The 16,203-nt window shown below is 37.0% G+C and overlaps 1 protein-coding gene across 1 annotated transcript; it reads right to left on the reverse strand.

The window, feature by feature from the left end:
* Positions 1-1,219: 1,219 nt before the first annotated feature.
* LOC127082283 (uncharacterized) lies at positions 1,220-1,795 on the reverse strand. Its single transcript, XM_051022521.1, has one exon. The coding sequence runs from the start codon at positions 1,793-1,795 to the stop codon at positions 1,220-1,222; it is 576 nt and encodes a 191-aa protein (XP_050878478.1).
* Between the last annotated feature and the right edge of the window lie 14,408 nt (positions 1,796-16,203).

Here is a 16,203-nt window from a genome sequence, read left to right on the forward strand (position 1 = left end):
CTAGGCGAAGTATTTCTTGACTGTGTCAGCATTCACAGGACGTGGGAGCTCCTCACCATCCATATTTGTAAGAATCAAGACCCCACTAGAAAAGGCTTTATTGACAACATATGGGCCATCATAATTAGGAGCCCACTTGCCCCTAAAATAAGATATGAAAGATTGAATGTTTTTAAGAACAAGGTCACCTTCTCTGAATACGCGAGGTTGAACCTTCTTGTTGAATGCTTTCTTCATTCTCTGCTGATATAACTCACCATGGCATAAAGCATTCATCCTCTTTTCTTCAATCAAATTCAGTTGGTCATACCTGCTTTGACACCATTTAGCTTCAGATAACTTATCTTCCATCAAGACACGCATTGACAGGATCTCTACTTCTATTGGGAGCACTGCTTCCATGCCATAGACAAGAGAAAAGGGGGTTTACCCTGTTGAAGTGAGGAAGGACGTACGATATCCATGCAGAGCAAACAGGAGCATCTCATGCCAGTCCTTATAAGTCACTTCCATATTCTGAATGATCTTCTTGATGTTCTTGTTGGAAGCTTCAACAACATCGTTCATCTTGGGTCTGTAGGAAGAGGAATTATGATGTTCAATCTTGAACTCTTCACACATTTCCTTCATCATTTTATTGTTCAGATCAATGATGATTCTGCTTGGCACGCCATAACAACAAATAAGTTGGTTCTTGATAAATCTGACTACCACCTGCTTGGTCACATTGGCGTATGAGGCCGCTTCAACCCATTTTGTGAAATAATCAATAGCCACCATAATGAAACGATGTCCGTTGGAAGCTTTGGGTTCAATCATACCAATCATGTCGATGCCCCGCATAGAGAAAGGCCATGGACATGAGAGAACATTGAGAAGATTCAGAGGTACATGTATCTTGTCAGCATAAATCTTGCATTTGTGACACTTATTCACATACTTGCAACAATCAGCTTCAATTGTCAACTTCCATTGTCAGCCAATAGTAACCTGCTCTTAACATTTTTTTAGCCATTGCATGTCCGTTGGAATGAGTACCAAAGGAACTTTCATGAACTTCTTGCATCAACAGGTCTGCTTCGTGTCTATCCACACATCTGAGCAGAACCCTGTCAAAGTTTCTCTTGTATAGCACGTCTTCTTTCAAAAGGAAGTTACTAACCAGTCTTATCAAGGTCTTCTTATCTTTGTTTGATGCCCCAGGTGGGTACTCTTGACTCTAGAGATAACACTTGATGTCGTGGTACTTCTGTGTGTCATTAGGGACTTCTTCCATTGCAAATACATGAGCGGGTCTATCAAGACACCTAACATTGATCTTAGGCACATCACTCCAACGATTCACAATGATCATGGAAGCCAAAGTTTCCAAGGCATCTTCCATTTGATTTTCCTCATGAGGGATGTGGTGAAATTCAATCTTGTTGAAGAAAGTAGATAAACTCCTTGCATAGTCTTTGTATGGGATAAGGCTGAGTTGACGAGTTTCCCATTCTCCTTTAATTTGATTAACAACTAGAGTTGCGTCTCCATAAACATCAAGATTTTTTATTCTAAGATCAATGGCTTCTTCTAGACCCATGATGCAGACTTCGTATTCCTCCATGTTGTTCGTGCACTTGAATGTTAATCTTGCAGTAAAAGGGATATGTGAGCCATAAGGAGTGATGATTACTACCCAAATACCATTAACATAAGCATTAACTGCTCCATCAATAATTAAACCCCATTGAGAACCTGGCTCTGGCCCTTCATTTGGAAATGGTTCATTGCAATCTTTAGTTTTTAAGTACATCACATCTTCATTTGGGAATTCAAAATTTATAGAGTCATAACCGTCGATTGGCTGATGAGCTAAATGATCGGCCAAGACACTTCCTTTGATAGCTTTTAGGGTGTGATACTCAATATCTTATTCGGATAAGAGCATCTGCCAAGGAGCAATTCTTCTGGTCAATACAGGCTTTTCAAAGATATACTTAATCAGATATATCTTGGATATCAACCAAGTTGTGTGATTCATCATATATTGACGGAGACGTTTGGCATCCCAAGTCAGAGCACAACAAGTTTTCTCTACCATGGAATATCGGGAGCCATAGTCAGTGAATTTCTTGCTCAAATAAATGGCATACTCTTTTCTTCCTGTTTCATCCTATTGACCTAAGACCCAACCCATAGATTGTTCTAGCACGGTCATATACATAATCAATAGTCCTTTCGGAGGAGCTTAAAAATGGGAGCACAAGTATCAGTCATATGAGATATGAACCTTGAAATTTAGTTCAAACGTCCAAGGAATCCCATAACCTGCTTTTCTGTTTAGGTGTTGGCATTTCCTGAATGGCTTTAACCTTGTCGGGATCAACTTCAATACCCTTTTGACTTACGATGAAGCCTAAGAGCTTTCCTGATCGAACCCCAAAGGTGCATTTGTTTGGGTTCAAGCAGAGTTTGTATTTTCTCAAACACTGAAACAGTTTCGAAAGATACTCAACATGATCTTCCTCTGTCTTTGATTTTGCTATCATATCATCTACATAGACTTCAACATCTATATGCATCATGTCATGAAAAAGAGTATTCATAGCTCATTGATATGTGGCACCATCATTCTTCAAGTTGAAAGGCATTACTTTGTAGCAAAATGTGCCCTAAGGTGTAATAAAAGTTGTTTCCTCCATATCTTCGAGCGCCATTTTGATTTGATTGTAATCAGAAAGTCCATCCATGAAAGAGAAAACCTTGAACTTGGCGGTGCTGTCGGCCAACATGTCAATGTGTGGCAAAGGAAAGTCATCCTTACGATTGGCTTTGTTTAGATCTTTGTAGTCAACGTACATGCAAACCTTCCCGTCCTTCTTGGGAACAGGCACAATGTTGGCCAACCACTGTGGATACTCTGATGTGACAAGGAAACCTGTATCAATCTGATTTTGCACTTCCTCTTTGATATTGATCGCCATGTCCATACGAGTTCTTCTTAACTTTTTCTTGATCGGTGGGCACTCTGGCCTCAACAGTAAACAATGATCCACAATATCGGTGTCCAACCCTGGCATATCTTTGGTATGACCAAGCAAACACATCGGTATATTCTCGGAAAAGCTCTATTATCCTCTCTTTGACCTCTGGCACGAGAAGTGCTCCAACTTTGACTTCTTTTCTATCCTCTTCAGACCCCAAGTTGATTACTTCCACGGGCTCTTTGAATGGCTGAATGGTCTTTTCTTCATTTTCGAGCAGTCTAGAGATTTCATCTGGAATGCCTTCCTCTTCTTCTTCTTCTTCTTCTTCTGCTTCGTACACAAGGAATTCAAAGTTGCAAGAGGGCATAGGGTCATTGGTTTTAATGGATATGCCATGAATTAATCTACACATGTGATTTTATGATTGTTTTAGAAACAGATACAAGTGTGAAGTTATGTGTAGCTATCTGGAAATGTTTTTTTGTTTATTTTAGATTACCATTTTCCAGAAAAAACAGCAAAACAATAAAAACAACAATATGGAAATAAAATAAAATTTTCATTAATTTAATTCTTGAAACACAAGCCCAAACATTTTCACTTTCGCCTTAGGCATAACGAAAGGATTTTTTTGAAAAGAAAACAAATAACAAAATATTACTTTGAAATGTGAACAACAACATGAACATCAACAGAGATCAAGTTTTGGCGAATCACTCAACGAGCTATGAAGTTGGCCGGAACATATTTAGGATTGTCTTCCACAATGGCATTGGCTTCAGCTGCTTTGTCTTCTGACCCCAGGATATATTCAAGTTTTCTATGACGAGGAAAGTAGAAAGGAACGTATGTATCTTCTGCCTCAAGATCGTATTCAGGATCGTCGTATTAGGGTTCCCATGATGAATCATCATCCTCAATGGTAGGACTAACTTCTGGCAAAGTGGGATTAATGAACCCTCCACTATGGAAAGTTTCTTTGATTGAACAAATAGATCTACTTCCTTCTGCAACCTTCTTGGAAGTAGGAGAAAAGCCTAAACCCTTTCGGTGTTTGTTTTCTGGGAGATCCAAAATTGTTCCCCAACCATCGGTTATACCATCATTTACTAGTCGTTGTGCATCCTTGAATGAAGAGATGGATACTCCTCTCTTGACATCTTTGTTAATCAAAGAAAGGGCTTGGAATTGAGTTCCAACAGCTTCTTCAGGTTCAAGATAAGAGATATATGATAAGTGACTCAAAACCAGTGTTTGCTCCCTACAGACTATCACTAGCTTCCCGTTATTCACAAATTTAAGCTTTTGATGCAGTGTGGAAGTGGCTGCCCCAACTTCATGGATCCAAGGACGACCTAATAAACAACTATACGCAGCTTCTATGTCCATCACCTGGAATGTTATCTGGAAAGTATGAGGTTTGATGGTCATAGAAAGGTCGACTTCTCCAATGACTGTTTTTCTGGAACTATCAAAAGCTTTAAAAATAATCTTGCTACTCTTCATAGGAGCACCTTGAAAAGAAAGTCTGGAAAGTGTCGACTTCAGCATGACATTGAGAGACGAGCCTGTATCCACTAACACACTTGATAAAGAGTCATTCATACAGTTGATTGAGATATTTAGTGCCATGTTATCATTTCTTCCTTTTTTGAGGAGCTCTTAATTACTGAAACTCAAGTTGTTGCAGGCCGTGATATTAGCGACGATACCATCAAACTGTCTGACCATCACATCATGGTCTACATAGGCTTGTTCTAAGACTTTATGCAAAGCTTCACGGTGATCCTCAAAGTTCATCAACAAAGATAACACAGATATCTTGGAAGGTTTATGCAGTAATTGTTCCACCATATTGTATTCACTTTTCCTGATGATCTTCAACACCTCATCATCATCACTTTTCGGATTCATTCTGTCAGATTGGCCAACCGGTTCAAAAGGGATCTCAACATGAGAATGCTTTCCTGCTGCGACATCCTCAGTCCTTTTTTCAAATATACGCCCACTCCTTGTGACCCTGCTTACATCAACGATGTTAACAATGAAGGGTAGATGAACATATTTTCCATTCTCATTCATTGTAGCATTGTACTTGTAAGGCACAACTTTAACAGATTGGTAGGGAACTGGGCCCAATAAGTTAATGACTAGAGGAGTCACAGAAGTCTTCTGACTGTCATAAGTAATCTGTATAGGCTCGGATTCGTTGAACTGAGGAACTATTACATTCACTTCGTTGCCATTATTGACCATATTGACCTGATTATAGTCTCTAGCTTAGTAGGCTACAGTGTAACCTTGGTCCATTTGATCCTAGAGATCTGTTACAACAGTTAGGCATCCTTGAGAGTTCCTGGAACAAACCCTGCAAGAGGCGTAGTTATATGGAGGCACAAAACCATTCTTGCTATATGTGGCGTGTTTCTTTACTAAGTTCTCACCCAAAAACCATAGATCATAGATCCGGAAACTGCCCGGGCAACCATATACCATGTTAACTGAGGTTGAACCATGTTGCGGTAGAGGATTAACTTGAAAATTGGGGTTTATGTCCTTAAATGAAAGGATACCACTCTTAATGAGCCTCTGAACATCTGACTTTAGACCAAAATAGTTTTAAATGCTATGTCTTGGTGCCCCTTGATGGTAAGCACAAAATTGATCTGCCTTGTACCAATAGGGAAGGTCCTTTGGCACAGGTGGTGGAGACCTTGTCTGGACATGATTTTTAGCTAGCAGTGCAGGAAAAAATTCTGCATAGGACATTGGGATAGGACCAAACTGTGGCCTTTTTTGAATATGATTTTGATTGTTGAATTGAGAGTGAGCCTGTTATGGAGGTTGTTGATGTTGTTGAGGATACTGTTATTGATGTTGATGCGAGAACTGTGGCTGATAAATTGGCGCTACCATTGGTGAACTAATGATTGGTGAAACGGCTGCAACATGTTGATACTTTCTTCTTTGTCTGCCATATGAAATGACACTAACATCTGATTCTTTCTTCTTGGATAAATTATTGGTGAACTTCTTAACATGACTAGAAACGCCGACTTCCTTAGTCAAATGTACGTCTCTTACTGCTTCCTTAAGTCGCATGCCCATGTTTACCATCTCGGTGAAATCACTGGGTGTGTTGGCGATCATGCGATCATAGTTTTCAAAAAGATTTTAGTCATCTCTTTCTCTTCAAGTGGATGGAAAATTTGTGCAGCAATTTCACGCCACCTTTGAGCATATTCCTTGAAACTCTCGTTGTCTTTCTAGTACATGGCCCGAAGTTGATCTCTGTCCGGAGCCATATCTATATTATATTTGTATTGACGAACAAAAGCTTCACCAAGGTCATTGAAAGTAAGGATCTTCGCGCTGTCCAAGCCCATGTACCATTTAAGAGCGACACCAGTTAAACTGTCTTGAAAGTAGTGGATCAGAAGTTGATGGTTGTCAGTCTGAGTGGACATCTTCCTAGCATACATCACCAAATGAATTTGAGGACATGAATTTCCTTTGTATTTCTCGAAGTTTGGTACTTTGAATTTGGGTGGAATTTGAACATTAGGAACCAAACAGAGTTCGAAAGTGGTCTTGCCATAAAGATCCTTACCTCGAAGAGCATTGATTTCCCTTTACATTTCTAAGAACTGATCTTGAAATCCCTTTAACCTTTCATCTACTCCCACAACTTTGCTTGGAGCAGTGTGATAAATGTTTTCTTCATTATAAGGAGTCGTATGCACCATAAGAGAAGGTACAAACATCACAACAGTCACTACTAGAGCTTCAGCGTTTTGAGGGCGGTATCCAGTTGACATATAATCGTTAGGCATGCCCTAAGGGAAACCGGGTGGCATGTGATATTGTTGATCATTGACGGGCGCCACTAGAATGGTCGTCGAGAGGTTCCCAAATATTGATGTTCGTTGCAATGGATCTTGAGAATTATTCAATGACTGATTCTGAGCAACCACCAAAGTCTCCATCATAGTAGTAAGTCTTTCCAAACTGTCTTTCAAGGTGATTAATTCCTCCCCGAGCTCTTGATTTTCTTGTTCAAGTTGACTCATCCTTCTCCGGCAAATGGCTAGAGTATTGTACTGGTGATTCAGTTTGACTATTGGAGGGAGAAGACACGTGTAAGTTTCTTGAAATGCAAGAACTTGTGCTTGAATGATGCATGATATGCAAATGCAAAAGATAAAATTTGGTATAAGCTTGAATGATGCATGATATGCAGATGCTTGAATGATAAGTTTTATTGCAAATATTATAGAGACAAAATTTGATATAAGCTGAACAAAAACCTATTTTTACTAAACAATTGATGGATTACAAGAGATGAAATACAATTTCAATGATCCTAAACAATACACGAGGAAAACAGCTAAGTCTATGAGTCATAAGGAATCTCATCTGTAGAAGGTCCTGCTGATGGCTGATGCTTCCTCTTTTGCCTCTTTAGGTGAGCGTTCTCGATCATAAGCTTGTCGATGATTCCCTTACAAGCACCTGAGGTGGGAGGTATGCTGGAGTACTCATGAAATGGTTGGACTTTAGAGAGAAGTAAACCTTCTTGTTCCTCCTATTTATTCATAGCTTGTTGTTCCAAAATCTCAATCAAATCATCCTTCTCCTTTAGCTATTGCTCCATCTTCATGTTCTTATCATTCAAGACATGGTACTTGCCTACTCAAGTGTCTCTTTCCAATTTCAACCTAGACAAAATTTCTTAAAACTCTTCCCTATTCTCAATAGGAATGGTAGATGATGATGTTATAGCATAAGGGAATGAGAGCTTCTAAGGAGCATATGGCATCTTAAGTTCACTGGCTCTAGCACAAACCCATTGGGTGTAGGGCTCAAAAGAAACACAATTCTTTCTTCCTAATCGGTCTTTTCCTTTCCTGTGAATGTTGCACCAAGCATGTATGATTCTATCCTTCATACCGAAACTCCCTTCTTCGTTGAGGTAAAATAAACCTGACAACAAAAGGTTATCAGGTTTATCTGCCATAGGATATCCTAATTGGCATCTGGCAAGGATGGGGTTGTAGTTAATTCCCCCATGTACACCAAGGAGAGGTACATTAGGAAATTCACCACAACTGTCAATAATTACTCCAACATTATAGAAGGGGTCATACCAATGTATATTCCCTTGATCAATGGACATGAACCTCTAAGACCATCTGAGCTTCTGTGGATTCTCCCTAAAAAGCCTGGATCTGGGTAAGTGAGAAATAAACAACTTATATAGGAGAGGTGCAAAATAAAGAATGGTTCTACCACCTTTCTTACTCCTGTGATGGATAGAATGGTAGGTATCTCCAAGTAATATGGGTATTGGGTTACAAATTAAGAAGATTCGTACAACATTAACATCCACAAAGTCATCAATGTTTGGAAAGAGCACAATTCCATAAATGAGTAGAGAAAAAATGGCTTCAAAGGCATCTCTATTATCTGCTTCTACAAAGATAAAGGCTTTCTCCATCAGGAATCTAGAGGTTAGACCTAGAATCCCTCCTTTTTTAATGAAGTTGGCCTTCACAACAGACGTTTCTAAGTGAAGTGCTTCTGCAATAGATGCTGGTATATGGGTCTTCTTTGAACCATTGAATGGTAATTTGTCAAAGACTGGAAAACCAAACCAATAAGAGTATTCTTCTAGAGTTGGCATAAGCTGGTAGTCTGAAAATATGAAGCAATGGTAGAGTGGATGATAAAACTGTACCAGGGTGTTGAGAACTCCATCTTCAACCTTGGTCTTCCATAGAGAGCTCCGAAATCCTCTAGAATAACTACCATAGAACCAAGCTTCTTCAACTCTGTTAAGTCAGGACATTTGAAAGTGTATTTCTTGGTATTCCTCCTTCCAAAATCCATTTTACCTATCGATATTTGCAAAAGAAAACTATTAAGTTTCTTGGTTCTTATGTAAAAAGGTTTTTATGGATGCATGAATGCATGAATGCATGAATGCATGTTTCAAAAATACGGGTTTAGGGTTTTAACATTAAGCATGGAGCCAAGGGTCTAACCATCCCACAATGTATGAACTAATGGGTTTATTTTGTACATGTAGAATAAGGTTTTAAAATGTTCCCTAGAGTCATAGATCCATCTTTCGGATATTATCGGTTTAACGACTTGCTCGTAGACCAATAATATTCTCAAGAGAAACTCGTCTGAGTGTAGCATCGGGTAACAATTACCTTATATCTTACATCTGGATAATCTCCACATTACATCCTAAAAAGGGTTAGAGGGGTTGAAAGGGTTTTAAAGGTCCTCCATTTCTTAGACTCTCAGGTCGAAGATGATAATGCCACTAAGATTTACTCGTAACAACAAATATTACCATCAAAGGTGTCTCCACTGAGCGGGGTTATATCATATGTTATTCATTCTTAGGATTACTCTAGACATGTAACTTTGATTATACCACCATCCTATCTTATTTGTATTCTCTAATCCGGATTAGGATTTCCTCACCACTTATGGATCTCCATAATAAAGCCCAATAAAACATAGAAAAAAAAATAAAAACATATAAACAAGTTAGGTATCACCCACTTAATAGCCCTCCCCAGTGAAGTCACCATTTTTGTCGCGGTGAAGAATCGAAGATCAAGTTATTGATTAGACTTGACTCATGAATCAAAATATCATCACTTAACTTTAATTTATCCAAGGGAAGGGGAAAAGATTCAAAATTAACCCAATATGTATATGAGAAGATAGAAGATTAAACTTAAGCTAAGCAAAAATTGGGGGGGGGGGGGATTCTAAGGTACGGGGGTGTGTTATGAAAAGGGAAGATATTAGCACCTCTAATCATTTGTAGTACTCTACAAGAACCTTTTAAATATATGTGTTTGGTTTTAAATTGTTTGTTATTTGATTGGGGAGATGAGAAAAAGAATATCTTTTTATTGTTTGATGATTTGGAAAGACATTGAGTCTTATGCCTACGTACCCGTGAAGGATCAAAACCTCGTAGTCCGGGTTCAAAAGTAAGAAGGGATTTGTTCAGTTGATTTTATAAGAAAGAGACAAATTGTCATCTTAAGGAGAAAACTCACTTTTATACCACCACAAACACGTGGAAGATAGATCTTTGCATCAAATTGAAAGAAGGGCTCTCAATTGGATATAGAATCAACAAGTATGCCACATACATCTTCCAAATGGAAAATAATCAAAATCAATCTCAACAATGTTATGGGTAGGAGATTTAAATCTCAACTAGGCATGACTCATGTCTAACCATTTTGTGAAAAGGTTTTAAACATGGAAAAGTCAAAGTGGCAAAAGGGTTTGAATTAAGTTTATGTTTTTTAGGTCTTATGAAAAGATCTTTGAATATGCCTAAGTGTTTTGAATCATTTAATTAAGAAATAAAAGGGAAAACAATGACCTAAGTCAAAGTTTATTATGAAAGTGGTTATAAGAAGGAGAGATAGATAGATAGATAGATAGATAGATAGATAGATAGATAGAGAGATAGAGAGAGAGAGAGAGAGAGAGAGAGAGAGAGAGAGAGAATCCTAAGGTTTGCATTGATGGGAACCTAAGATTGTATCTAGAAGTTTTGGATTAAGGGGAAGCAAAGTTATATAGAATGCAGATGAACACACACATCCAAAATGACAAGAATTTCATGATTCCTTTCCCTTGGATATAAACAATAACAAGTTTGAACATGCATTAACATTAAGGCATAAAATATAGCTAAATACAATGCCAATCACAAGGTGAGTGAGGTATGAATTACAATATTTATCATGGTTTTTAGGCATTGAGATAAACATAAACAAGACATGACGAAGTTTCACATAACATCACAAGACATAACACATTGATGGTGAAGACAAAATCATATTTGACATGGTAAAGGAATTCATTGGTACATGGTAAACACAACATGAATAAATTTAGGTCAAACATACATCACATTATAAGTCTTCACAAAATAAACATTAAACTTGAATCAAAGTTCATGATCAGACCAAGCTTAGGTGGAAAACCTAATCACCTCCTAACCATTCATTCAAACATGTTTTCAAGGTGAATCAATTGATACATTTTATGAAGATAATCAAGTTCAAACATGTTAAGGATAACAATCAACATTTAAAAGAGTGTGCTTTAATCATACAAGCTTTCAACATCAAGAACAAACAGGACATAAGCCATGAGAATCAGTTAGGAGCCTTAAGAAAACACTTAAAGCACATGTTTTCCATCTAATTAAAAGTGGTGAAATAAATAACATTTTTGGGATTCTTTGGTGTCATCATAAAATAGACATTCTCATGGACACATGGAAAAAATAATGGGTCAAAAATATTAAGGGATCATGAAGTTATGGTATTTGAAGTTATGAAGAAAAATGAACATTTAATAAGTGAGAAAAAAATAAACATTACACTGGCGAGGTTCAAACCCATGTCAAGAGACTCAACAAACCAATGTTTTACCACTGGGGTGCAATGCCAATTCAGGTATTAAGTTACATCAATTAAAATATATATTAAAGTCACTTTTTAAATTTAAAAATGGCTTCAAACTTCATCTTCCTCATTCATCCCGTAATCCACCATTTCCACCATTTTCACAACTTCTCAAAACTCTAACTCTCTCAATTCATAACGAAATCAAAAGTTGTAAAGACTAAAATTGCTTAGAACTTCGCAAGGAATCTAATGGTATTAACCAATTTCATTTATTTTTCATAAATCTCCAGAAATCAAACAAAATGCATATGAACCCTAAAAATTGAATTTAAAATTAAATTCCAAACATCACCTATTAAGACCAATATTCATAGGGATTTTGTTCCTCACATCTTGGCGGGTGAAATGGTAACAAGAATGATGCAAAATGGTACCTTAAATCATAGATTGCAGAAATGAATACATATCTCAAAAATGAAAATTGTGTTTTGAAATAGGGGTGTTCCAAATGTGATTTTATGATCCGAACATCATCCTTACACCTCAAGGAAGGTGTTTGAATGCTTGGATTTAGCTGAGAGTGTTTGGTTCTTCCTTTACAAATCAAGTTGAAAGCTATGAAAATGTGATTTGAAAGGTGATGGTAGGGTTGTTATAGAAGTTGTTCAAATGTTTGGACAACTTCTACTGGATGTTTAGAAGTTGTTTGAAGTGTTGATTTGGAGAAAACACAAGCACAATGGAATTTGAAAGTTTGAGGTTTGGAGAATTTGCTACAATGGAGTTTTTGGGAAAATTCTGGTTTGTTGAGTTATGAGGCTTGACTCTCTATTAATAGAGGCTCCATATGGTTCATGTAACTTGCAGAAATCAATCTTGATTCAATTCGAATGCTAGTTTGGTGACTTGGTTTCATTTTGCATAAAAATGCATAATGGATCATGATGAAAAGGTTGAGTGAAAGGAGAAGTTTAGATGTACTTTTACTGAGGTTTAGGATGTTTCTTTTTGGTTTAAAGGTTAAGTATGATCAGAAGAAACAAGTTGGAAGCTCAATGCAAGAGTGGTTGAAAAAGTTAGCTTTTATCAAATTGGATATGAAGCTTTTTGCAAAATCATCCAAATATGGCATCAAGACTTGGTCAATGGCTCAATCCCTTGTGTAATGCACTAAGGTTTTATGTAATCTTCTTATTAAGGTAATATTTAGAATCAATATAGCCTGCAAAGTAAGATTATGTAGCTTTGGCTCAAGGTTGCATGATGAACTTGTCATGAAAATGACCCAAAATTCATATTTGGAGAGCCAACTTCATCTATTCAAAACTCCTAGCTAAAATATGATAATTTTATGATCTTGGCCTTTTTGGAAATATAAGTTCATACTTTACAACTTTTATGTTGGGAGTTTTCCTTGGATCGATATGGATCATGGTGAAAAATGATGATCAAGTAAGCCACATTTTGAAGGCAGATTTGGTTGAAAGTTTTTCTAAGTGTTTCAATTTTATGGTACCAACTTCATGGCTTCATAACTTGAAATCCTTGCATTTTTTGGGAATCAATCATCAAGGATAAAGTTGAAGTATGAAGTAAGACGATTAATCTCATCATTGGAGCAAATAAAATGATGGCCTGGATCACAAGTTATGGCCTTGGAAAGATGGGTACTTGAACATGTATTTTTTTCATAACTTAGAAAAATTTACAAAACCAAATCTTGCCCTTTTTGAAAGTAACCTAGAATTTCTTGTTTTCTCTTGATAAAATTAATCCATCGACCATATTTTCATGATCCTTGAGTTGAGAAGTCCATGGTTGACAAAAAATGTCAAAAGTCAAATTTTGACTTTGCCTTAGTTGACTTTGTATCAGATGAATTCAATTCTTGCAATCTTTAATGAATGGGATCTCTTGGGAACATTGGATGAGGTGAATGGATCACTTATGATGTATTTGAATTATTTGAACCATACTTCAAGCTTTAGGATCATGCATTGGCTAAAAAGTCAACCAGTTGACTTTGGGTAAAAACCCTGGTTTAGGGTATTAGATGAACTTTGGCCTTGATGAATTTGAGATGGAATGATCTTGAAATTGATTCTTGTTGATGGAAGTCACTTGATCACTTGGGAAGGATGAGGAGTTTGAAATGTTGAAACTCATGCCAAGTCTTGATTGATCAATCTTTGAAAGCTCTTGGTGCAAAACCCTAGCTTAAGACAAACAAAGTAGAAAATCTTTTTTGTATTTTCAATAGGTTAGTAATGAAAAGATGCTAGATGTCATGTAAATGATATAAATGATGGTGGAATATTAGGGTTGGAAATTGGGGTATGACAGATCCCAAACCTATGAAGCCTGTGACATAACCATTTCCACCTGGATATGATCTCTATGTGCAATGTGGATATCATGCAAGATCGACAGGACACTCGACTAAAGACTGCAATGCTTTCAAAGCTAATGCATGACAGTTGATCAACACAAAGTACATAGACTTTCTGATGGAAATTTGGTGGTGAACAACAACCTCTCACATTGATAAGTGTGAAGACCTCAAGGGGATCTCCTGAAGCAAGTGGATCAGACATGAACTCATCCTCAACGTTGGAAATCTTTGGGCTGTTTTTCCATTTGCATTTGTAATTTTCTTTGCCTGTTAAATGCTACTGGTTTTTAAATATTGTTGTCTTTAATGATAATATTAATAAATTGATCTTGCATTTTTTGAATCAATCCATTCGTATTCACTCTTTATATTTTTCCTTCATTTATGCAAAAAAAAAATAGCAACTCTTTCCTATTCATTTATATTAAACTTTTGTTAAAGCAAATATTTGAGGGAGGATGATGAAAACTAAACACCCAAAGTTGATGTGGTATGCTTTTGAATAGAGCTTTGCTGATGATGTAAGGCATTATTTCAACCCCAAACACCGAAGAGATAAAGAGTTAGTCCCTAGTTAACCATTTTGAGCATAGAAGTTGGTGTTTCTTTCGGAATTAAAAACCCTTACTCTTAGCTTGGGGCAGGGTAGTTGTATTCAGATTATTTGAATATGAATTTAATGTTTGAGAGATTCGGTCCATCTACACACCTTCCAATAAGAGGATCAACCACATACTTCTCTTCGCACACATCTTGAAGTGTCGAAGAAGTCGTGAAAAGCCAAAAAGTTACAGTGGTTATTCCTCAATAACAAATAACATGACAGTCACAAACCTTTCGAAAAAGGGAAAGGTATACTAAGTTGAACACCAAAAAAGGATACTTAGGCAAACATCGTGGCATCCCGGTGGACCGAAAGCGTCAAACAAGCGGTCCAGGAAAAATTTAGGGATAAAAGGGAAAAAAAAGAGGTCATTGAAATCCTCAACAAAAACAAAATAAGATGAGCGTCATTTCAAGAAAATATCATCTTGAATCCTCATCTTTGCCATCACACCTTCGAACCCTCTTGAAAGTTGATTGTGTGTGTTGAATTAATTGAACATAGGATTGGAGATCATCAAGAAGAAGGGGTGGGTTAAAATTAAACTTTGAGCCTTATATACTTTTGTTTCGAAAAAAAATGTGAGTCATGCCACATTACAACCCTTAAAAGACCTAATTGAGGTAGGGTTTATTCTGAAAGCATACTACAACAAGGTTACATTAATGTGACTCCAAACAATCTTTGCTAATCATCAGTATTGATCATATCCCCTTGCATGATATGAATGGCTAGATCATCATTATCTCCTGATCATTGACACGTTCATTATATTTCACCAAATTGATACCACTAAACTTTGATTTTCAAAATTTTGCATAAGCACTACATTAAAATTACCATTTTTGAATGAACTATTTTAACTATAAATCAACACTCGGCATCAAAGGAATACCAACAATGTGCATTCAGTTAAGGATCTTGATCAGGTGAAAGAATTCCAATCAGGGGAAAATCACTTTTAGTATCGGTCAATCTGAACCAACCGCTCCAATAGTCGGTTAGTCAAACGCAAATCTCTTCAAGACTTGGACTAGAACCAAGCCACCTAAAGAGCATAGTGATTCCAAACCCTACAAAGGAAGGTTAATTAAAAGTATACAACTTCAAGAGTTAGTTAGTCAAGGACCACTTCAAGATTAAAACATTGGGGCAAGCCATCTCGAGGTAATCTCATGGAAAGTAGCTTCGAAACCCCTTTCAAGGGGAACCTCTTCAAAGAACCAATAGATGGGGCAAGATGAGCCACAGAGGGGTAAGTCCTCTCCATGCCTTTAAGATTCTCAAGCAAACTCTACCGTACATCAGCAATCATTGAGTTCAAGATGAGTCATAGGGAATCATGCTAGTACCCCATCAAATAACCTTGGCCTTTTGATAAAGAAGCTTTACTGAAAAAGGCCCTTCTATCCAATATCCACCACAGTGGCATCTTCTAAAACCTTTGAGTCATTGTATAAATCATTCTCATGTATTAATCATGTCACTTCACTCTAGCGTTAAGAAATGCATATTATCTCATTCATCGAGCATATATCCCATAACATGAAAGATCAATAATCAATACCAGTTCTCGTCTGATAGATTTTTTGAAAGTCAATTTTCATCAGATAGTCATTTTTTAAAACCAGTTCCAGTCCGGTAGCATATATTTAGCTCCAGATCTCGTATGATAGTTAGTTTTCTTTTCAAAACTAGTTCTCGTATTGTAGCCCATTTTAAACTCAATTCTTGTATGACAATAAGTAAAAAAAAACATTTCTCGTCTGGTAGACT

Source organism: Lathyrus oleraceus, chromosome 5 (assembly GCF_024323335.1).
Source record: "Lathyrus oleraceus cultivar Zhongwan6 chromosome 5, CAAS_Psat_ZW6_1.0, whole genome shotgun sequence".
NCBI lineage: Eukaryota > Viridiplantae > Streptophyta > Magnoliopsida > Fabales > Fabaceae > Lathyrus > Lathyrus oleraceus.

Bases quoted from the DNA above. Each gene is read 5' to 3' on its own strand.
- LOC127082283 (XM_051022521.1), bottom strand. From the start codon at position 1,795: ATGTACTTAAAAACTAAAGATTGCAATGAACCATTTCCAAATGAAGGG.